Source organism: Schistocerca piceifrons, chromosome 5 (assembly GCF_021461385.2).
Source record: "Schistocerca piceifrons isolate TAMUIC-IGC-003096 chromosome 5, iqSchPice1.1, whole genome shotgun sequence".
Taxonomy (NCBI): domain Eukaryota; kingdom Metazoa; phylum Arthropoda; class Insecta; order Orthoptera; family Acrididae; genus Schistocerca; species Schistocerca piceifrons.
Window position 1 is genome coordinate 271642922 of NC_060142.1, and position 25978 is coordinate 271668899.

General features: G+C 39.1%; 1 protein-coding gene across 1 annotated transcript in view; it reads left to right on the forward strand.

Moving 5' to 3' along the window:
* LOC124798294 (scm-like with four MBT domains protein 1) overlaps positions 1–25978 on the forward strand; it is a 194800-nt gene that overhangs the window by 93885 nt on the left and 74937 nt on the right. Inside the window, exons 8-9 of the mRNA XM_047261622.1 lie at positions 19003–19288; positions 20275–20418. Of these exons, the coding sequence (XP_047117578.1) occupies positions 19003–19288; positions 20275–20418 (430 nt within the window). The remainder of the gene's footprint in view (positions 1–19002; positions 19289–20274; positions 20419–25978) is intronic.

Below are 25978 nucleotides of genomic sequence, written 5' to 3' on the forward strand. Positions count from 1 at the left end.
AAGTCATTCGACACTGCTTGGTGCCATTACATTTTTCTTTCTCACTATGCCTGGGGCTTTCAAGCTTCCCTACCAATATTTATTTGTCAATTTTTTTCTTGCTACTACTGCATGTGAGCGTGAGTGCGGGTGTGTTCAACCAGTTTTACTGTTGGCATACCATTCACATAATTTGTTCTGCGTCTTGTTACACGTGGATTCACAAAAGGCTTATTTCTGTTATTGTTCAGAGGTTTATGAATACAACCATATTATTTGTGTTGTTTGGATTGGTTTTGTGTATTATTGGATTAGCAATTAGTTTGGAACATTTCTGCATGTACAGTCTTTAATTGTAGTTCCATCAAGTTAGTCTCTGTGGACGTCATGCTACCACCCCTGATCGAACAACTTGCTTCAGCAATGACCACTTTGTCAACTTCCATTATCAGACAGTTACTGATACCCCTAATTAATCTTATTCAGACTATGATGGATGCAATTATCTATTTAGCTCCGGACAAGGTAGTGCGGTAGAAGGCTTTACTCTGTGTAAAACCCCCATTAGCAGAAGTTTTGCAAATAGCACAGTCTTTTGAAGTTTCTAGGGCAGCAGGTGGCTAAATTGAAGCATGGGACGATGTGGCAGTATGTCACTAGAAGTGCCGTCTAGGATGACAGATAGCTTGCACGAGGAAGCGGTAGTGGCGGTGGTAAACATGTAGACCCAGTGTCTAGCAGACGTGACAGCCCCAGCATCAGCATTCTCTCTTGCCATATTGTCCTTTCTGTTTTGTCCAGCATGAACTTTCAACATGCCCTAAATGCTGGGCTGCTTGTAATGCTTGCCAGATAACAGGCCATATTGCCTCCACGTATCGTTTGCCGAAGTTCACTCACAGCATGGACATGGATGGAAACTGTGTGACTCCACTGCTTGTGACTTCTCCCAAGTTGTTTATTGAGTTAAATGTTTTTCGCTAAGTGCCCCGGCTTACTGGTTGACAGGGGTGCTGCAGTGACATTATTGAATTCTTAAACTTGTGTGAATTAAGGCTTGTCAGTGTTGCACTGGTCATACAGAAGCTAGTCAGTTCTAACAATGCACCATTGGGACAATTTGCGGCATCTGCCTCTTACAAGTCAGTGATTTGTTCCATTACATTTTTGGTGGTGGTTGCTGATGCTGGTGTTGAGAACTTCTTCAGGGCGGATGCATTTCAGCCATTTGGGTTTTCTTTCACTGACACAGTTCACGTTGTGTCCAATCAGGGTACTGTATTCTCAACTGGAAACACTGTGTGAGGAGTTTTCTGACTTACTTTCACAAGGAATAGGGCTTGCTACAAATTTTTCTGCTCATATTTCTTTGAAATCCAGGACTAGGCATCATTTTTGTTGTGTGCGTCCTATTTCTGTAGTCCTGAAAGATCAAGTGAAAGAAGAATTGGGCATACTTCAACATGAAGGTGTGGTGCAACCTGTTATGGCTCAGAATGGTCATCCCCACTGGTTGTAGTTTGAAAGCTACCAGGGAAACTTCGCCTCTGTTGTGAGTTTAGTATTACTGTCAGTGCACTGACAGTCATGGGTACGTATCCCCTTCCACGCTAGGAGAAACTGTTAGCAAAAATATTGGGAGGCCAGTACTTTTCTAAAATTGATTTGTCTGAAGCATATCTGCAGGTTCTTGTGGATGAAGAGTCTCAGAGTTCTGGTTTTGAATACTGCTTTTGGTCTCAATCAATATTTGTGTCTTCCATTGGTGTGGCTGGCTACCCTGCTATTTCCCCATGATTTTAGAGCAATTGATTATGCCTGTCCTGGGTTGAATTAATTATCTGGATGATATTGTCATGGGCTCCTCCACGGACAATCACTTGAAAAAGTTGCACACTTTGTTTTCTGTCATAGACTCTGCAGGCTTACTGTGTAACCTCGTAAAATGTCAGTTTTTTCAACTTTCTATTGTTTATATGAGGTTTGAGATCTCACAGGATGGAATTAATCTTCTGCCAGACAACATCTCGAGACTCGATTGATTGGCCAGGGGTTGGTGGCGAAATTGTCCATTTTGTCGAAGCTTGTGAGCAGTGTGCCCAACAACTGGAAGCTCCCATGGTGTCTCTGTCCCTCTGGCCCATTCCCCACTAGTCATGGGAATGCATTTGTGTAGACTTCTCACATCCCTTCGCGAATTCCTATTGGCTCTTGGTTGTGGATGCGTTTGCCTGGTTTCCTTACATTCTCCAGTGTGCGATGACATCAGTTGAGGTCACAATTAGTTTCCGATAATGGGCCCCAGTTCGCTTCTCACACCTTTAAGTTGTTTTGTTCCGTCACAGCATTCGTCATGTTATGGCTCCATCATTCCACCCTCAAATCAAATGGTGAGTCAGAACAACTAGTGTGTATTTTCAAGTCCCAAATGAAAAAGTTTGTTGAGGATTCTTCAATGGATGATGCCCTTCTCCATTTTCTGAAGACCTTTCGCCAAGCTCTGCTCCCCCTTTGCCGTGAACCCTAAGGGGGAGCAGAGCCCAGCTGAGTTGCTTCACAACCGGCAGCCACCCAGGCACCTCCACCTTTTGCAGCATACACCACACCTGCCACAGTTTGTCTGGCCACTTCGCTTGGAGATTGTCGGTTTGAGTGCAAAGGTTTCATCGCCAGCCCAAGTAGATGTTGGCCACTGTTGTTCATCACAGGGGACGCCATCTTTGTGATGTCTGTACAGCCAATGTGTTAGTAGTCCACCACTTTGATCAGTTGCACCCCTGCTTGCTGCCAGAAGCTACTGGTTTGTGTGTGTGGCCTTCATCATTGCAACCTGCCCAACTCCCTCTGCCTCGAGCCCGTCATCACCTTCTGTGGAGTTGCCTCTGTCCCGTTGGCTGCCTCCTCCATGTGCGGCATCCTGGAATTCCAGCTGCCTATTGCCGGGCGCCGGTCCATCTCTGACCTCGGTGTCCGTTGCCGCAGCCTGTCGTTCCATTTGGGCCGCCTCCACCGGCCCTCTCACCATCCTTGCCTGATCCATCGTCGCCAGTGGTCCCAGCCCCGTCTCCTCCACACTGAGACCTGCCTGCTGTTGACAGTGCAGGAAATGGCACCCTCCTCTTCAGTGTTGTCAGCAGGTGCTTTGGGGGCCCATCGCCCTCAGGCATGCCCACGTCCCCACATGTTGTGGCCCTATTCTCCAATGCCCACCTAACCCATCTTCCTGCCCCCTCCATTGGCACCAGCTACCACTGCTCCGGATCCAATGGATATGTCTCTCGCCACACAGCTGGTGTCTCCTCCATCGACTGGGCGGCCAATTCACACAAGGGAGAGGTGTGTTGTTTCCCACTACTAGTGCATGTGAGTGTGAGTGCGCCAAGTGTGGGTCACTGCTTGTGTGCGTTTCAATCGGCCATCAACTACATAAGTGTTGGCTGGGCCCTGGAGGTCCCTATGGGAGACGTGCATATGGCGCATTCTCTGCCACACTATCTGCTGACAACTTGCATATATATGTGTAGAGCAGCATTGACAGACTCTCTCTATGTTCATCCAGTTGCAATGTTCGCATCAGTTCTGTGTCTTGTTACGTCTGGATTCACGAGAAACTTATTTTTGTTATTGTTCAGAAGTTTAAGAATAAAGCCATATTTATGTTACTTGGACCACTTTTGTGCATTACTTGGTTACTACACATCCTACCAGTTATTTTGGGTTAGAGTTGGTATCTCAGTCAGCTTGTGACGAGTGCAAGGGAACACTGCCCCACAGGGCTCCGGTCTAAATGTCACACTCTTCGTCATTGCCATCAGTGGGCTAATGACTTCCATTGGACCATTGGTCACCCCCACGGTCTATATGATGATGACTTTTGCATTTGGTATAGCTCCCAATATGTAGCTTGCAACGATATAGCAATGTTCACAAATAAAGACGACCGCTTCACCGTTGCACCGCGAAATTATTATCCTCGTGCTGCCTTGAGTCTCTGTGCTGCATTGTTAAGGTCTTACTGGTTCCATCTCTTTGGCAGAACAACATTGGTTGATCAGTAGTCATCTTCATAGTTGACATTGCAAGTCTTTGCTGTTGAGAAACGTTTAAAAGTGAAAGAAACCATACCAGGCCTCCAGAAATAGTCTGTCCTTTGCTCAGGACAGGATGGACAAGTTGGAAAAACTTGTAAAGGAGGAGCTGGTCCCTCAGACTGTAGATGGAAAAGGGCCCATTTGTTGTCAGGACAAGGAGAGACAAGGAGGAAGAGGAAGGGCCAGAGGGAGTAGGATGACACAAGGAAGGCATCAGAGAGAATAGCATGACACAGGAGAGGTGTCACAGAGAGTAAGAACTCACAGATATCCAAGTTCGTGGTGTCTCTAATGACTTCATCATCAGTTGGGCATTAAACCCAGAAGTTTTTTTCTTTCTTGTTCATATCTTCGAAGTAAGACTGTTACAAATTCTCAGTCCACACTGCAAAACTGTGTGCAATCCGGAAGCAGTGAGGTCATAATATTTCATTTTCTCTTTACACAACTGTCTCAATGGACAATATATGGCAGTCTGTATTGTAGCAACATCTTCCTTGATCTATGATTAGATTATCTTAAAATGAATTAATCAGCAAAAAAAATATTCCATCATGAGGTCTTCTTTATCAGTTTCACTTTTCACATAGTACATAATGCCATTCAAAACTTTTACCATCATCAAGAACGTGTAACACTTTCCCGGCTTTCTCCTGTTGCAATCAGCCTTTTTTTTCAGCTTGTGTTAAAGCCTTGGTAGCATGCTAACAAGGATCCTATCAGTTAGATTACTCTTGGACTGGGAAGATTCTGTACAAACTTAATTACCTATATATACAGTTCATCCATACCAGGATTCGAGAAACTCAACCATTTTTGTTTCTTATTGACATTGATACTGGCAAGATATTGGTCCCAGGGATTCCAAGATTTTCGAGAATGTTTTAATTTCAGTAATATAAATGTGACATAAAGTCAAGTAGGAGGCAAGCGATCATTATTATGATACTTAGTTCTGTATTCAGGCTGACTGGGTTGCAATGGTAAGAGTCAAACATCAGGTAAGGAATGACTCATACGGTGCATTTCAAAATTTATCCATCACCAGATATCAGGAGAGGTATGGCATTTCAAGTTATGTGTGTGACAGTCATCCTGGATTGCAGAACTGTGATTCTCTTAATTTCAAGTCTGATGCCAGATAAAAAATGACAAAAGAAATATTTTTTTTCGTGTGATATGATTATGCATTAATAGTTTTTGGATTTTTTCCTTTACTTGTACTATGAAACCTTGTTTCTTCACCAGATTTCACCATTGCAGGTCAATGGGAAGTACACTGTAGGTTTTGAGGAATGAGTTTGCTAGTACCAAAATATGTAAATTAAATGGCCAGATCATTACGTTTATTACACCCCTCAAAGACCTTTGGACCTTTGTATTTTTCAACTTGTACTTCTACCCACTTCCACCCGTTCCTGAGAAAAAGGTGTCTTAATAGACGGATGAACAAACACAGAGTCAGATTAAAAAATTAAAAAAAAAATGAAATAAATACCTTTTTTCATGTGGTATTATTACATAATTTCAGCTTCCAGATTTTTTTCATTTGGTAGCATTGTGAGGCCTTGCTTTTTGTCAAATTTCATGATTCTAGGCCAACAGGAGGTACCTTATAGGTTTTCACAAATGAGTTTTATCAGAATATGTGGTATAAATGCCCGATCTTTTGACTGCATTGACATAGGTTACTCTGCCAAGGGACCATGGGCCTTATTTTGTGAATTATATTTCAACTTGATATGTGTACCTGCTCCATAGAAAAAGGGTTATTAACAGACAGACAGACAGACGGATGGACAATGATTTTTTGATACATTTAAACCTCCTTCATTTCTTTACGTGGCACATTTGTCACCTTTATGGTGACTCTTAGCAGCCATCTCCAAAAATGCCAGCTGTGAACATCACCTGTCAACTCATTATCAAAAAACGCACAAAGAAAGAAGGGTCATTTCCTCCTTGACACCCCACAGTCAATCGGCCAGACCACTCTCTCTCTTTCTTACAATGTCAAGACAATACATATGTTTTTGGATGGGGCCTGCCTTTAGCAAAACACAATTTTGTTTTTGTATCTGAAACATTTTTCACTGCAGTTGCAGCATCATCAGTGGGCTTTTATTTTATGCCTCTTAAACATAAAGAATGTTCTTTACTGTCTGTACACATGTAAATATTAGTTTTTAAATCACATTTACAAATTTTTGAAGAACACATAAAATTATGTATTCATACCTTTTTACCACATGGTATGGTTTTCCTGAGGTGAAGGCAGACCCCATCCAAAAACATATGTATCGTTAAAGCAAGCACGAACAAAAGAGCTTCAATCTCACAATGATAATGTCAAGATACTTCATGCCTGCTACTGTTATTCCCTGACACACAACTTCTTACATATGAAATGGCCACTTCTCACTCTCAACGGTATTGTTGTTTGTAATTGGCAGAAATAGCAATGCCAGAATAAGCTAAACGTACACACTAAGAATCAAAACTGCTAATAGCTTCTACTGGCCTTTGCATTTCTATTAATGCTGAGAAAAAGATTAAGCGTAATGATGGCTCCAGCAACAAGACACATCAGACACAGAATTGTCCAAGTGAAAGAACATGACAACAGTTATACATAAGGTGAACATCCATTTATTTTCATTGACTTGAGGATTCAGCTTTCGATGCAGCAATGCTAGGCTGTGTCCTAACTGATCCTATCTTGCGCCCCAAGCAAAGTTCCACAAGAAACTATTCAAGTTCAGAGTCAGGAATATTTAAGGCTTCTGTGAAAGAGAAGACAGCAGTTCAAGAAACCAGTTCTGAACACTGTATGACCTGTTAAAAGGTGTCACACTGTTAATGACTGCTCTTAGATGATGTCCCAGCAATTCTCTAAAGTTAATGCAATTTTCTAATAACAGTAATGTATGATGCAATAAATTGCTGATTGCTTTGTGGATGGAACTCTTCCCTGTACAATCTGCATTCCACAATTTGATTCCCGTCAAGTTTCTGGCTAGAGTCTCTCAACCTAACAGTTGACTTTTCACTGACAGTGGTTCCTGAGGATGACATACTGGACCACTTTGTCAGAGACTGAGGGTTTTGGTGGCAGCCCTCTAAAGTGTCAGCTGCCACCCCAGCTCACTTGCCTGATAATGTGCAACTGTCACTATCAACATTCCAACTGCATCTCCTCAGCAGCTCCCTCAGTTGCAGCAAACATAGTGTCTCTTCCTTGAAGCCTGTGTCCACCAAGGGATGCTCCCATTGGTTGGTTTTCTTAGCCTCCTGTTTCTTTAATATATTTATCATTTGGTTGGCTCAGAAAATAATGTACCATTCGTATTTACAATTTTAGATCAATCTCTATCTTTCCATCTTTATTGCTATTAAATTTAACATTATAAGTACTCTTTAGTTGCTTTAGAAACATGCTACTGGAAACTTCCCCTCTACCTCTCCACCAATGACAGACTTCTTGCTTGTTGTAAAAATAACTGTTACAAACATACACATATCAGAGATTCTTCTGACATGAATAATAAAGAATAAATCTCTCGAACAACACTGATGAATTAATTACAAAGTCAGGTTACTCCATTGTGTGTGTGGTTTTTTTTTTTTTTTTTTTTTTTTTTTTTTTTTTTTTTTTTTTTTAAAAAAAAAAAGTGTAGTCCTTTGCATCTCCTGAGCTTAAAAAAAAAAAAAATTTTGTAGTTTCACAGTCTTCAACAAATAATTATTTATCTGAGGATCATGATTGTGTAATTTGTGAGCTTCATTACTCTAGAATGTTTAACTGGAAATCTTTGACAATACCTATTTGCAGCACCTATTGTATATCAAGTGATCATCAGACTTTCCTCAACACGAAGATAGAGCTGGAGGGTATGATGAACTGTGTCTGCTGCTGTCTAGATATTATCCTAACAACATGAGTTATTGGTGAGGTACTGAATGATCTTGTGAAGTTTTACTGTGGGAACTGAATTTAGACAACAACTGTGCAACTCTGCAGGAAAATGGGACATATATTAACATATCTTGTGAAGCTGCAGCAGGGTAATGTCTTCAGGAACAGCTGATATATCAGTAAGTGATCTCTATATCATTTTGAAGATGCAAATATAATGAGAGATCACTGTGCATGCCAATTTAATCTGTCAGTGTGTAGTCCTGTTCCACCACAGAAACCAAAAGACAACATCTGCAGAAAGACAACACTCACAATAAGCAACCATAGATGATGAGCACGAGATGATATCAATAGTGACACATTACCCAACAGCATCTCATTTCAATCTGCTAAATTATTCACTATATTATGAAGATGGAAAAGGGCACCTACATTTCCTTTCTGGGTGTGTGGGTTTGGAGGAAGGGTGGTAATACCTTGGGACATGCTGTTTATAGGTAGCCAGTTTACACTGTTTTGTATCTTCTGACTAATTGTTGTCACCATCTTGCTCACTTTCAGGGGATACTTTGTATCATAAGTCATAGGACCCAAAATTATCCCAGATTTTGAAAGTTTGTCAACTGAGTTAGCCGAAAGGGTATTGTGAGAGACAGATCACTAAGGCCCAATTATGATTTAGGTGAATGATGAGAATAATGAGGTGACATTTAAGTCTACAGCTTTTTTGTTGTACATAAGATACTGTTTAGGTCATATTCCAAAGAAGCACAGTGTAAAGGGGATATTTGGGACACCATTCAAGAGTAGGGCCCTTTCAAGATATGTAATGGATGTTCTCAGTTTGTGCAAGGTGGCTATCTATGATGGACCCTCGTTTCCTTGCGGTCAAGTCATTAGTACTGTGTAACAGAGAGTAAGCAGCACCACACATGCTTAAAACATCCAGGCAAATCTGTGATTGCAGAATATTGCCTCAGTATCAATCTCCTAAGGAATGTAACAATACAGAGATTCAGCTGCACACTTCTGGTTACTGGGACACTGTTATTAAGGATGCCAGTGACATCTCAGCCGGTTTTGTTGTACATAAGATACTATGTACTGGCCCTTGATGTCTGACTAGTGGCATCTGGCAACAGTGGACAGTAAGCGGGTCGGTGGTTAGAAGGGACAGAGTTCAACCCTCTGCCTTTCAGAGCTGATGCCAGACTATATGATGGACGGTCCTGTGGGTGACAGGCAGTGACGACTTGCACCATTGGATGACAGAGAGTGATGATTCTTCTCCGGGCCACAAGGGGATCGCCTGCTTCCCAGCAGTTGCCGATTCGATGGAATTTGCCGGCTGAGCAGTCGGTACTTATATATCACAAGGTTAGGTGTGTTGACATGCAGATGCTCCAGGATCGTGTAGCTCTCTTGTAGTGATACTAAGTGGTGTCCTGGATTTCAGTAACACCAGTGCTTGCGTACCAGGTGTTCATACCAAAGTGCAGAGGCTGACCACGATGGTGGAATGCTGCAACAAATTATTACTGCAATTGGCACAGTTGCAGTAGTGGTGGCTTGCGCCAACTATTACTGCTACATTGTGTAGACTGACATTCAGTTTCTGTGTCTGCACAGCTTCACCCACTGAAGGTTAAACTGACAAGCACTGTGGTTTCGTGTTGTATTGTGTCTCGAAAATGGTAGGTTTTCACCTACAGTTTCACAATACTTAATACGTGCCATAGAGCTTGTTCTCATTGTTGAATTTTTTACCACATAGTCAAAGATTGATTTTAGTACATGATTAACTTCTCATGGTGGGGATTCACAGTCATATAATATTTCTTAAAGGACATCATAGTTGCCGTTGACTGTATAAAATATTATTGTTACTATTGCAATTTCGGCCTTATGGCCATTTTCAAGTAAACTGCAAAAGTTACATTCTGCCAGAATATAAAACTATCTGAATTGAGTACATGTCGTTGTCGAACTGCAGCCTTTTGAATGTGAGAGTCCCACAAGATCTGATGAGTACAGGTGCTCCTGAACTTGTATGTGTGATAGATTATTAGAACGATGGTAACATCGACAGTTCAGTATATATTTAACAACATATTACGATGTAATAAGTGTCATATTCATCAGATCTTGTGGGACTCTCACATTCAAAAAGCTGCATTTTGACGACAACATGTACTCATGTCAGATAGTTTTATATTCTGACAGAATTTAACTTTTGCAGTTTACTTGAAAATGTCCGTAAGGCCGAAATTGCAATAGTAACAATAAATATTTTATACAGTCAACGGTGACTATGATGTCCTTTAAGAAAGATTTTAGTATAGTTGTCCTATAATCATGAATATGCAGCAAAGTCCTAATGTCTCTAGTCCCTGCTTTGATAGGAATTGTATTCTGACCTTCTTTAACACAGTTGTTAGATCTTTCAGCTACATTTTACCGTATCTTCCTTCGCCGTCTGCGTTGTCGTGGTTACCGTGAGACACCGTTATACCAAGAGGAAAGGCGCGTCGATCTTAGAGCATGAGATATGATGACCTTAAGCCATAGACAACACACAACGGTCACGGTAGCACCTGATTCCAGAATAGCTGCAGTAGTTAAGAACTATCCCCTGTTGACCAGGTCCCCAAAACTTAACTCGTAACGAGATCCCTTCAAAGCAAATTGTCATAACGATCGTCTATAAAGGCTTTGTACAACGAGAATAAATGTTACGGTTTATGGAATAATAACAGATACGACCAAACTGTCTTGTCTCTTCTGCTTTATTTAACATAACTTCGTTCACAGTTTCATTTCGCATTCACCACTCATTCACCGAAACCCTTTGATGAACAGTTTTGGTTGCATAACACCAACAGTCAATGATAATGATACAGCTTTTCTCCTTTTTATAAATTGAAGCCCGCTCTCTGTGATATAATAAAAAAAACCGGTCTCAATACCGCGTGCCTCGTGAGACGCGAATAGACTTATCCTGGAATTGACCGCCCTGTAGGTGTACTCAATTTAATGACCACACTTCACTGTCCGCTATTTCGCGTAACTGAATGTCCATTTGTTAGTCTGATTATACACTGTAGCTATTTAAAATTCGCCCCTATATTTTTCACAACGCACAATTAGCACTTCGTTACTGGTTTTTTTTTTTTTTTCTTCTAAGAGTAAACGGAAAAAAAAGACGCAGTATCATCGGCTTAGTCGATATAAAGCAAAACACCTTAATATGCCCAATTTTACCTCTTCTTATAGGATCGACTACCTTAATCATTAGTTTATTACATATTATTTCCAATAACGCTAAACAGGTATCGCCGTTATATTTTAATTGTATTCAAAAGCATGTTACTACTATTATGACCGACCAAATCATAACAAATCGCGCGGCGTGCGTTTTTAACGATAACTTTACGCTATTCAAGTTCCGTTACAGCTGTCTTGACTCGTAATGTTACACGGCCCCCCAGACTGTGATGTCTTGAAGAGGGTTCCAGACAGAACAGGCTTATTTTTTTTTTGTGTACTGTGACGGGAGAGGGTATTTGTTTCGGCGGATACACTCACTCTCAGATTCACTCAACAAGTCAGTACATACATTCTACAATATTTAAGTTGAGTTAATGGGCCTAGACAAAATGCCCTTAACTAAATTCCACTTTTGTTTATAGGTTGTCTTAGAAGCACTTCGCACTAATCACTTCATATTCACACCACATTTTTTTTCTTGATGGAGCCCTCAGTTCTTCAACCGACTGTGCAAGGCAGGGATCACAGCCGGGTTCGACGATTGGCATCCTAGGCCAAAACCCTTATTAGGCCACTTGTTTAACCAGAGAGGATTTGGTCCTTTTCTTTTCCTCTTAATTCCACTTTCAAATCATCCATCCCCGTCGTTCAGTGAGAGGATAAATCGTATTTCAGCGTCGTCATTGTTGCTGATATCAAGAAGGTATCTCATGGAAATCATCGGTACATTCTTTAATTTTCTTTGTAAGTTAGTATAAGTACGTATTTATCCATTGGTGCTTTTATTTAGTCCACTGAGTGTAGTCTTGGTATCATTCAGTGTTTCTTGAATCTATATTTTGCTCATTATTGATAATACTTCTTCAGGTCTATGTGAGGGAACAAGCCTTTAATTACATCAGTATCACAATCTGCCAGGAGGTAGCTCCCTTCATGAGGTATTTTCATTATTTTATATGGACCTGTATATAAATATTGGCATTTCTTATTCAGTCTTTTCCTGGTTGATGCTTTTGGGTGATTCCTCAATAAAATTTCTTCCCCTACATCATATGTGACTACTTTCTTCACATTTTTATCAAAACGGGTTTTTCTCAATTGTGCTTGATGCTTCAGGTTTTCGTAGACCTTCTTCACCATATCTTCTTTCTTGGTAATCTTTTGTTCTATTGCAGGTAATTTCTTCATCCATTCTGGCACAATACTTTCACCAAATACTATTTGGTTAGGTGAATAACCTGTCGATAAGTGTGGTAAGTCATTATACACTTTCTCAAATTCATAAATCCAATCGATCCATTTATAATGTTGTTTGGGTATGTACGTCCGTAAAAATCGGTTCAACTCTCGGAAGATTCTTTCAACCGGATTTCCACAAGGGTAAAATCTTGAGATGTAAATGTGCTGGATTCCTTGTTCTTTCATAGTGTCTCTCCATACTTTGCTTGTATAATAAGCAGCGTTGTCTGTCAAGATCATTATAGGTTTGCCAAGCTCAGTTATATAGTTGTTGATAAATTTGCGTAACATGGGTCGAACGTGGAGATTTTTCACAGGATATAATTTCACATATTTTGAAAAGAGATCATAGAAAGCCAATACATATTTGAACCGTCCACGTGTCATGGGACATGGCCCACAGACGTCACATGACACCAACATTAAAGGTTGTTGTGGGATGATAGGATGTAATTCTATCTTCCGACAATAGTTTATGGGTTTCGCCTTCTGACATATTTTGCACTTCTTAATAATATTTGTAGCTATATGTCCCAAATTTGGATGATAGCAGTATTGTGCTATTTTGGCTGTACATTTAGCGGCACCAAAATGACCCCAATTCAAGTGAGTGTACCATACTAGTGATTCTAAATATTTATTTGGAACACAAACTTTCCAAACATCTTCTTCATCCTTCCTCCGATACAATATTCCGGATTTTAATTGATACTGTTCTTGAGAGTGACTTAGCGTTTTGCTTTCAACAGCCTGCCTAATGGCTTTCCACAACTTATCATCTTCTTGCAGTTGTGGAAGACTTCGAGATAGCTGTGAAATCTGCCTCTCACAATATTGCCTTGATAAATTCATGACTTTAAAGTCAATAGTCCGTTCTTCACACTCGTCAGCATTCTTTCTTTTCGGTAATCTTGAAAGAGCATCGGCTATGATGTTGTCTTTCCCTCTGATGTATTTGAGCATAATATCATATTCTTGCAGTAGCAAGGCCCACCGGGTTAAACGTGAATGGAACATCCTTCCTGTTAAAATAAAAGATAAAGCTTTGTGGTCGCAGAATACAATGATCTTCTTTCCATATACAAAATAGCGAAACTTTCTAAGTGACCAGACCACGGCCAGTACTTCCAATTCAGTAGTACAATATGCACGTTCACAGCTAGAGAGTGTTCTGCTGGCAAACCCAATTATCTTGATGGTACTGATATCTTCTGGATTGTCCATCTGGAAAAGAGTGGCACCCAATCCTGTTTCAGAAGCATCCGCAGCAATATAAAAATCTTGATCAAGTCTCGGATGATGTAACAGTGGAGCATTAGTCAAAGCATTGCGAATGTTATCAAAAGCTTGCGTGCATTCGGAATTCCACTCCCACATGACATTTTTTCTTAACAGCCGTAACAAACAGTCTTGACTTCCTAACTGATTGGGTAAAAATCGTCGAAAAAATGAAACTAAGCCGATAAATGACTTTAATTCCGTTCTATTCTTTGGATAAGCACATCTGTTAATCGCATCCATCTTTTTAGGATTTGGTTTTATCCCTTCAGGAGTGATTATATGTCCAAGAAATTTCAATTGGTTATGAGCAAACTTGGATTTGCTCAAATTTACAGTAACTCCGTATTCCAAAAATTTCGCAAAAACTCTTCTTAATAAGTCCAAATGTTCCTCCCAAGTTTCAGAAGCAATTAGCAAATCATCCACATATAAAGTAACTTCATTCAAAAGGTCTCTGCCCAGTACGGTATCTAATGCCGATATGAAAACACCACCGCTTATTTTCAACCCAAATGGCATGACAGTAAACTGGTAACTTCGGCCCAGAAAAACGAATGCAGTATATTTTCTAGATTCTTTCGATATTCTAGTTTGCCAATATGAACTACGCATATCCAAAGAAGTTAAGAAGCGGGCACCATAAAACTTTTGTACTAACTCTTCTAGGTTCTCCAGTCGCGTTTGTACAGGTATAATGATCTTATTGATCTCTCTGGCATCCAACACCAACCTGATGTCACCATTGGGTTTAATTACCGCCACAAGAGGGTTACAATATTCAGAATCTGAGGGCTCAATAATACCCCATTCTAACATTTTATTGATTTCCTTTCTGACTACTTCTTTCTTTGTCCATGGGATAGATTAGGAAGTACGACAAAAGGGTTTATGTGCATACGTCTTTATATGGTATTCAAAGTCTTTTATTATACCTGGACGTTTACTAAAAATTGACTGATATGCTTCCAACAAGTAGTACAGTTCATCCCTTTGGATAACAGATAAATATTCTGATTCTAACACCTTTTCCTGCAATGACATTTTATCCATCATTTCTTCAGAACATTCAATAAGGCATATATCATACACATTTTCATCATCAATACTGACATATTTTACCATTAGATTCATACACAATTGATTTGGAATTACTCGGCCCTTTTTCAGGGTAGTTGTCAAAACATTACCATTTGAATTAAATATACATTCACCTTTCTCTAAATTAATGATTGCACCGGTCTCACATAAAAAATCCAAACCCCAGATACATGGTACTGTCATTTTAGGAACAACCAGGAATGTACTTTCTATTTGAGCCCCCTGTATTGTAACGTCAACACGTACCTGTTTCACAACTTTTTGCATTTTTGTGCTGAACGCGCCAGACACGGTACATCCTGTAATAGGAAAAGTGGGCATTTTTACCCCTCGGCTTATCTGTTTTAAACAGTCCAACGTCATGACACTAATAGTTGCTCCAGTATCAATTAATATTTCAACATCAACATTATTTATACTTGTTGGAATTATTGCCTGTAATATTTGTCCACATTTATTAGAAACTTAAGGTTTTTCTTCAATTAATTCATTCCTTATATCCTGATCATTATTATACCTTAATACTCTCAGTTCAAATTGATGCCTGCCTTCCTTCTCCTTTCCAGTCATCCTAGGAAGGCATTTGGTGACTGGTATTAGTTTAATCTATCTCGTTGAGTCATCGGTGGGGGTTCATGAACTTCCACAATCCGTACAGTATGATCTGAGTTATGGTATTCACCCCGTCGCACATTGGAGGCTCCTTCGCCCATTGGTATAACTCCTTGTACTGGATGAGGACTCGAGGCATTTGTTCCATCCTGCCGATGAACATTATGCTTCGAATTATCTTCCCAAGGTCGAATGCAATTGGGTTCATCACTTGGGTACCTGTTACCCTTATTAATATCACTACTATGCACATTCGCGTCACCATATCGAGGTTTACCTCTAGCACAGTAAGTATCTCTTCTATATTTATTATAATCATTGTTTTTATTGCAACCATAGGACGAAGATTGTCCACGCTCCTGTGATGCGGGTTTGACCTGGTTTTCGGTGTTATTATTATCATACGTTAAATTATTATTATAATTATTCGTATTACTATGAGGGTGAGTCGACATTTGATTACTACTCATTTGTCTTGCGTCTTCCATAATCATATCTATTGAGTCAATCACCGACAAGAATTGTTCTACATCGTGGTCAGGAACATTTATTAGCTTTTCACGTATATTTATGGGCAACCTTCCCTTCAAAATTCTGATCACTTCCTTGTGAGAAATTGGATCACTCCAATAACGTGTCTTATTTATGTACTTTTCAAAATACTGCCTTAAAGTACTCCTTTTACTGTTAAAATACTCAGGTTGGTAAACCTCTTTTCTTAATTTCTCTTGTTTACTCGACGACCAGTATTTAGCCAAAAAAAGTTGTTCAAACTCAGCGCAAGTATGGCAACTTTCACTTACTTCGGCGGCCCATAATGCGGCTTCTCCGGTAATTTTGGATACTATAAATTGAAGTCGGTCGTGTTCTGACCAGCTACGCGGAAATATTCTTTTGAAATTATTGATAAAGATTTTGGGATGCAGGTTGTTCTTTTCAGTGGAGAATGTTGGGAATTGTCTACTTTTAAAAATGCTGTTCTCCACCTTTAAAGAAGACAAATATCCTCGCTGACCAAAAGAATCATCATCTTTACCAACCGAATCATCAACTTCCCAATGCAAATTTTCACCACAATTGTACTTCGTATTATCACATGTTTGGTTGTTTTTCGACCTATTCTCCGAACGTTCGTCCTCTGTCAACAAATTTTGTGATGACGTTCGTTCTAACTCCGCCAATTTATGATTGGTTTCCTTTTGCCATTTAGGTAACTCATCAACTATTTTGTCTTTTATTTTCTGAAATTCGCTAGTGAAGAGCTTAATTAATTCATCATTTCTACTTAGGTGCTCATTGATATTTTCATTTGGCTGGGATCCAATAGTAGTAGTCTTAACCTTGTCTACAATTTCATTTCCTTTTATTTCTATCCATTCAGTTAGATCTTCGTCAAGTCTTTTAGTTTGATCTACTAAATACTTGTCAATCCCCTTACGAGCATCAGACTCAAACTCTACTATTTGTTTCGAAAGCTCTTCTATCTGTGCGCTAGCATTGAAACAGCTGCTTTCACATTTAACGATCCTATTGGACAGGCCATCATAACTCTTCGAAACTACCTCATATTTCTTTTCTACGTCATGAAGTTTTCCCATTAAATTATTATATTGCCTTTCTAAGGTGTTAGAAAACTCTACATCTAGTTCTCCAAATTTCGCATTTAATTGAGTCTCCCAGTCCGCCTTTAATTCTTTCTTAGTATTTTCCAGTTTATAATCAAAGGTGTTCAGTTTGCTTTCCAAAGAATCCATTTTAACTTCTAATGAACCAAATTTGGCCTCAAATTTTTCATTTAACTTTTGATTGTCCTCTTTTAATTGCTTATTATCTTTTTCTAGTGAACAAAGTCTTCCATTCATTACACCCATTTGAGTATTTATTGATACCAGCATATCAAACATTTTTTGATTAATATTTCCATTTTGAGGATCAACTTGCTGATCTGCATCCGAAACCTCAAGATCTTTATGTTCTCCCACGCTGCTTACCTTACTTATCATTGTATTTGAATCTCCTAACGGCTCTAAATCAATAACTGTATTATTATCTATACATGTCTCCTGTCCCACATTGAGCTCATGGGATGCATCATCCCTATCCTCTTCACTTTTCTCACTCTCTCCACTCATTACTCTACTCAACTGCACATTATCATGTATTCTTTTCGTTCGTTTTGACATGATTATTCACTACCAAGACATACACTTATTTTCACTATGTATTTATATATATTTATCTTCCGAAATCACAAGTCTCAACTTCCTTTTTTTTATAACTATACAGTTATTTTAATCATACCTGGTAGTATCGCTCACTTTTAGCGATTATTGAAGAATACCTCTTTCATTGGACAGACTCACTGGCTGCTACAATATTTTCCAACTCTAGGGTTCGTGAATCCGGATGACACCCGACTCGATGCAGCAATCCTCCTCGATCGAGCCGCACGTTGTGGCGCCACTTCTACCGTATCTTCCTTCGCCGTCTGCGTTGTCGTGGTTACCGTGAGACACCGTTATACCAAGAGGAAAGGCGCGTCGATCTTAGAGCATGAGATATGATGACCTTAAGCCATAGACAACACACAACGGTCACGGTAGCACCTGATTCCAGAATAGCTGCAGTAGTTAAGAACTATCCCCTGTTGACCAGGTCCCCAAAACTTAACTCGTAACGAGATCCCTTCAAAGCAAATTGTCATAACGATCGTCTATAAAGGCTTTGTACAACGAGAATAAATGTTACGGTTTATGGAATAATAACAGATACGACCAAACTGTCTTGTCTCTTCTGCTTTATTTAACATAACTTCGTTCACAGTTTCATTTCGCATTCACCACTCATTCACCGAAACCCTTTGATGAACAGTTTTGGTTGCATAACACCAACAGTCAATGATAATGATACAGCTTTTCTCCTTTTTATAAATTGAAGCCCGCTCTCCGTGATATAATAAAAAAAAACCGGTCTCAATACCGCGTGCCTCGTGAGACGCGAATAGACTTATCCTGGAATTGACCGCCCTGTAGGTGTACTCAATTTAATGACCACACTTCACTGTCCGCTATTTCGCGTAACTGAATGTCCATTTGTTAGTCTGATTATACACTGTAGCTATTTAAAATTCGCCCCTATATTTTTCACAACGCACAATTAGCACTTCGTTACTGGTTTTTTTTTTTTTTTTCTTCTAAGAGTAAACGGAAAAAAAAAGACGCCGTATCATCGGCTTAGTCGATATAAAGCAAAACACCTTAATATGCCCAATTTTACCTCTTCTTATAGGATCGGCTACCTTAATCATTAATTTATTACATATTATTTCCAATAACGCTAAACAGGTATCGCCGTTATATTTTAATTGTATTCAAAAGCATGTTACTACTATTATGACCGACCAAATCATAACAAATCGCGCGGCGTGCATTTTTAACGATAACTTTACGCTATTCAAGTTCCGTTACAGCTGTCTTGACTCGTAATGTTACAACATCTACATCTTTGTCTGTGCAGGTTGGTGTGAAGAGAATGGAATAACTCTGTCACCTCCACGGGGATGGCAGAGCAATGATGGAGAGACTTTTTCATGGGTTAATTATTTGTCAAAGATGCCTGGTGTCGAGACTGCTCCCACAGCACTTTTTCCACCACGCCGTTCTGCTTCTGAAATGGGATTTTGTCAAGGTGCAGCCTTGGAAGCTGTTGACCCAAATAATCCTGATCGTGTTTGTGCTGCAACTATTGCAAATATCACTCAGCATCTATTGTGGATACGTCTCGAATCAGAGCCTCGAGAGAGGTAATCTCCCTCTTCATCAGTTGTTACCTGCTGCATTTCTAATGGATCTTTTATTAATACTGAACTCATAGTAATAGTAGTCCTGAATAGAAAGTATGATAACATAACCGAGTCTCTAATAGCATTCTAGCAAAAGTTTTTTATTTATCAAGTGTTTCTATTCTGTGTTCTGCTGTACTACGTGCATTACATTAATTTTTTGTTCATTGCAATTGTGTAGATACGTGAATAGTATGGCATACTTATGCTGTATCTAAAGTATTGTTAAAAAGTAAGAAAAGGTGATACTGTCAACATAATTTGAGATGAAGCACTAACTCAAATAAAAACTGAGTAAGGTAGCGTAGTGGTTAAGTATTGGACTTGCAAGAACAGTGAGGTCAAAGCCATGTCCAGCCATCCAGGTTAGTTCTAAGCAGTTTTCTTAAATCAGTTAAGGTGTATTCAAAGCGACATTATGAATTTCCTTACCTGTCTTTCTTCTGTACAATTGTATGGTCTGCCTCTAGTGACATCATCAGTAATGGGATCTTAAAGCTTAAGCTACATTCCTGTCCTTCATTTGGGGAAATGAAGTGCAAGTAAAGAAATCCTCCATGCCATTAAGAGAACCATCATAGCATTCACCTCAAGTAAATTAAACAAACCATAGGAAACATTAATTAGGATGTAAACCTCACTTCTTATAAATTAGTATCCAAGTTCTTAACCATTCCACCATCTCATTCTACAGTGTGTTCTTGTTTCATCCCCAAATCTCACCATTCACTTTCTTTGTTCCGTATGCAGAGTCGACATGTACTCGAGCACATACATATCACTAAAATTCATTGTCTGATAAATTTCTGATACAAATTACAACACACACAAGTGTTACATTTGGCACTGTAACACACTTATTAATTTTACAAAATTCATGTTTATTCCAAATTGTTCATCTTTTTTGACAATGCATTCTGGCATACGTATGAAACTTTCTTTTACAGATCTCGTCAATACGTAGTCAATATTGATTCCCTGGACATTTTCCCTGTGGGCTGGTGTGAGAGCAATTCTTATCCTCTTAAACCTCCTCGTTCTTTCTCGACGCCTGTTCCAGTGAGGCAGCCAGCCCAAGTTAACATACCAAAGTAAGTAACAAAATCTGACAATTGACAGGCCAATATAAAAACTTAGCTATATTTCAAGGAAGAGTGCATTGAACAGAGCAAGTACTTACACCTTTTTTTCCAGTCTGAGGTTATGTATTAGAAGATGTGAGAAAATAATACTGGAACTCCTTGATCGTTGAGTTACCTTTTTCTGTTTGCTTCAGCAATTTTTATCTGCTGAGAAAGAATTCAGACTCATTTAATATTTTTTAAGCTCCTTACTAGCTATGTCACTATGTTGCTCACCTGCTGCCATTTGTCTTTATCCCTGACAATTTCCCTTGGTGTTTCATTATATGTGAATCCATCCATGCCTCGCGGAGAAAAGAGAATACAGCATTTTCAGTTATTAAAACACTTCTAAAATCGAACTGTACATTTAACATCAAATTATGTGAACTGAAATCTATTTTCAGCATTTTCAGTAACTTTATGAAATCCAAATGGCACAAAAATTGGTCTAAAATTTTCAACAATATAAATTTCTCCTTTTTATATAAATTGATCTTAATACTGAGTGCTTTAATCGTTCAGGAAACTGACCATTGCTAAAGTAAAAAATCCAGCTTTGGTAATTACTGGGCTTATATATGCAGTATAGTGCTTTAATAGTCTGCTAGATACCCCGTCAATAAATGAGAGTATTTAGTACTCAGTGCTCCAATTATTGACTCAATCTCTATGAGTGTATTTAATTTTCACTGAGTTGTACAACAATAGACTGATTAGTTACTTACTTGTCCTGTCATTTGAATGATTCTTTTACCGCACTGATATGGAACAAGTCAGTTTACATGATAATGTATTCTTGATTAATGTACAGGGTGATTCAAAAAGAATACCACAACTTTAAAAATGTGTATTTAATGAAAGAAACATAATATAACCTTCTGTTATACATCATTACAAAGAGTATTTAAAAAGGTTTTTTTTTTCACTCAAAAACAAGTTCAGAGATGTTCAATATGGCCCCCTCCAGACACACGAGCAATATCAACCCGATACTCCAACTCGTTCCACACTCTCTGTAGCATATCAGGCGTAACAGTTTGGATAGCTGCTGTTATTTCTCGTTTCAAATCATCAGTGGTGGCTCGAAGAGGTGGCCGAAACACCATATCCTTAACATACCCCCATAAGAAAAAATCGCAGGGAGTAAGATCAGGGCTTCTTGGAGGCCAGTGATGAAGTGCTCTGTCACGGGCTGCCTGGCGGTCGATCCATCGCCTCGGGTAGTTGATGTTCAGGTAGTTACGGACAGATAAGTGCCAATGTGGTGGCGCTCCATCCTGCTGAAATATGAATTGTTGTGCTTCTTGTTCGAGCTGAGGGAACAGCCAATTCTCTAACATCTCCAGATACTGTAGTCCAGTTACAGTAGCACCTTCGAAGAAAAAGGGACCAAAAACTTTATTGGCTGAAATGGCGAACAAATGTACAACTAAATGAAACTTTATAGCTCCCTTAATTCGCCGACAGATAGTGCTTAGCTCTGCCTTTTGTCGTTGCAGAGTTTTAAATTCCTAAAGTTGTGGTATTCTTTTTGAATCACCCTGTATTATTAATGAACATAAGTTTTTAGTCCTATTCATGCAAATACACTTAAAAACTAGTCCTTTTCTTTAGAAGGCTACTAGTTTTTAAGTTAAAATTTCTCCGTGAAATATAAGGAGTTGTGCAAGAGAAATGATTCTAAATTGTGTTTAAAACTCCTTTTGCTATCTGCCCGACATTTTATGGTATTGGGCAAATGATCAACAATTTTTGTTGCTTTATATTGAACTCCATTCTGGGCCATTGACATCTTTAGTAATGGCTAAAAAAAGGTAATTTTTCCCTCTAGTATTGGAGGTATGGACATCACTGTTCCTCTCAAATTGTGATGAATTGTTTATTACTAAAGACAAGAATCCTATGCACCATAAAATCCCAAAAAAATACATATGCATGCACTATCGAATTACAGTACATGCAATATCAGATGAAAAGTACATTAAAATATGCACTATTGTTGTCATTCCTAACTTATTAATTCACTCCCCTTTTTGCACAGTTAATGACTAACAACATTTTTAAATTATTTTCTGCTAGGTTCCTGTGCTTATCAGCCAAAATATTTCTGTAGGCACAATATACCTCCCTACATAACAAGAAGTTACAGGTGCAAATTTGAATGAACATATTTGTTGGTCAAGTTCTTCATTCATGCTGTCACCACAAAATACCTTCTTCACTGAACAAAAGAAACTGTAGTCTGGGTTCTTGTTTATAACACAGTCCAATTTGTTCTTTACATCTACTCATACTTTCCCTAGGGCACGACTGAGCTATCTATGTAATTCCTCACAAATTGACATTGAGTCTACCAGTGGCAGACACCTAGCTTCTAATTTTGTTATTGTAGAGGGAAATTTAGGGAAGTATGCCTTAATGTTAATTAAATCATGTTGCACATTTTTGCATTTAAATGCTGCTTGTGTATCTCTAATACATACACCAACATCTGGCGAGAAACTATTTATTGCCTAAAAGGAAATAAGTATTTACTGTAGAATATTGAAATATCAATTTTGTTGCAATTAACTATGTACCAATTTTATTTCATACTGATTTAATGGCATCAGAAATGACAGAGTAAAAAACTGCAGTTTTCAACCAACTACCCCATCTAGTAAGGATGGACTGAGAGGGTAACAGTAGCTCAGGTAGGCTCTTTTTATAAGCAGCTACCTGTGCAGGGACTTTTTAAAACATCTGTATAGACCAAAATAACATTTTAAAATGACTGATTTATTTTACAGCTTTGGCACCATTCAAAATTATGTATTTCCCAATATTTTTACACATACCTTTTAATTGAGGATATCAAATTATTGACATTATCATAATTGCTTCTGCAACCCGATTGGGTCAACAGACAAGACATGTAATGTGTTTTGCATTTGGGTAGAATATTTTAACTGCATTACCGGTCTTCTTCAGCATGTAGAGAGCAGCATCACGTAACAGGAAAACAACTCTGCTTTTATTTAGGTTATATTATTACAGAAGACCTAAAATATAAAAAGCATTTTCTTAAAAATGGTGTATAAAAGTAGACACTTAAATGCGAATAAAAGAATTATTTGTAATGTTATTCTGTTACAATTTCTAATTAAAACTTAACACAATTCAGCATCAAAGATGGTGGCAGTTGTGGAATTGTTTACATGTCGCGGGACTTTACAGCACACTAGATGGTGTTGACCAGGCCCATTCTCAGTTAATTTTTGTTCAGCTAGGTTAGCAACATAGTGCCCTGTAGGATCAATTGTTTCATTTACAGATGTCTGTATGTTTGAAGTTACTAGGACCTCATGAATTTTACCCAATACGTGGTTGACAAAACAAAAAGTAATTCTACATGTGTAAAAATAGTTTTCATTTATTTTGGCAAATACAGTTAGCGTGGTTCATGGTGTGGGTTCCTGTTGTCATGTCCTAGTTCATGAACCACGGGCAATGTATGAGTGGCCAAGTAAGTGGTCCTGACAGTCTGGATACCAGTTACTTTGGAATAAGGCTGGGCATGTCGGACATATTCTGAGTTGTGGTCACCTTTGTGCTCAGACGGCAAAGACTACCAAATCCACCGATTAGTCCCTCAACCATTAGGGGTAAAATGGGACCCGGGGCAAGTAAGGCTAGCAACCTGCTTCCCTGGTACTATAAATATTATGCTGGCAACAATCAGAGCAAAATGCCTCGGACCTTTGGAGGTGACAGAGGCCCACCTCTAATTGACAAACCAGGGACTCCTAAGATACGACTCGGCAAACGAATGGTAATGAGATGGGGAGCTATTAATATCAATGGGGGCTACTCTGGGAGAAGGTACAGCTGGCAGAGGCTACAGGTAAGATGGGATTGGACGTTTTAGCTGTTAGTGTCATTCGGGTAAGGGGTGAGAAAGAAGAAGAAGTGGGAGAACTCAAGGTCTACCTGATAGTTTTTGTGACGCACTCTGTGATGTAGTTGTTAGAGTAAAGGACAAGGACAGTGTTCTGCTCATGTGTGATTTTAATGCCAGGATTGGAAATCGAACAAAAGGGTATGAAAAGGTTATGGGTAAATTTGGAGAGGATATGGAGGCCAACAGGAACGGGAGACAACTCTTGGATTTCTGTGCCAGTATGGGCTTAGTAATCACAAACTCCTTTTTTAAACATAAGAAAGCGCACCGGTATACTTGGGAAGGCAGGGGAACCAGATCTGTCATTGACTATATAATAACGGATCAGGAGTTCAGGAAGGCTGTGAGAGCCACACGTGTATTCAGGGGATTCTTTGATGACACTGATCGCTATTTAATCTGCAGTGAAATTGGTATTGTGAGGCCGAAAGTGCAGGAGGTCAGGTCCATATGTAGGAGGATAAGAATGGAGAAACTTTAGGATAAGGAAATCAGGCACAAGTACATAACAGTGTGATCTCAGAAAGGTACCAGTTAGTTGAATGTAGTCAATTACAGTCATTGGAAAAGGACTGGACAAGGTACAGGGACACAGTACTAGAAGTGCCTAAAGAATGTCTTGGAACAGTAGTGTGTAAAAGTAGGCTGAAGCAAACAGCTTGGTGGAATGACACAGTCAAGGCAGCCTGTAAAAGGAAAAAGAAGGCGTATCAAAAATGGCTACATACTAGAACTCAGGTAGACAGAGAAAGTTATGTTGAAGAAAGAAACAAAGCCAAACAGATAATTGCAGCATCCAAGAAGAAATCTTGGGAAGGCTTTGGAAACAGGTTGGAGGCTTTGTGTCAAGCTGCTGGAAAATCATTCTGGAGTGTAATTAGCAGTCTTTGAAAGGGAGGTAAGAAGGAAATGACAAGTATTTTCGACAGATCAGGAAAACTGCTGGTGAATCCTGTTAATGCCTTGGGCAGATGGCGGGAATATTTTGAAGAGTTGCTCAATGTAGGTGAAAATACGATCAGTAATGTTTTAGATTTCGATGTACAATGAGATAGGAATGATTATGGAAATATGATCACATTTGAGGAAGTGGAGAAAATGGTCAATAGATTGCAGTGCAATAAAGCAGCTGGGGTGGATGAAATTAACTCGGAACTCATCAAATACAGTGGAATGTCAGGTCTTAAATGGCTACACAGGATAATTGAAATGGCGTGGGAGTTGGGACAGGTTCCATCAGACTGGACGAAAGCTGTAATCACACCAATCTTTGAACATGGAAACAGAAAAGTTGTAACAACTACAGAGGTATCTCTTTAATCAGTGTTGTGGGTAAAATCATCTCAGGTATTGTTGAAAGGATAGTGCGAGTATTAGTTGAGGACAAATTGGATGAAAATCAGTGTGGGTTTTGGCCTCTTAGAGGTTGTCAGGACCAGATCTTTAGCTTACGGCAGATAATGGAGAAGTGTTATGAGTGGAACAGGGAATTGTATCTATGTTTTATAGATCTAGAAAAGGCATATGACTGGGTTCCTAGGAGGAAGTTATTGTCTGTTCTACGAGATTATGGAATAAGAGGCAAAT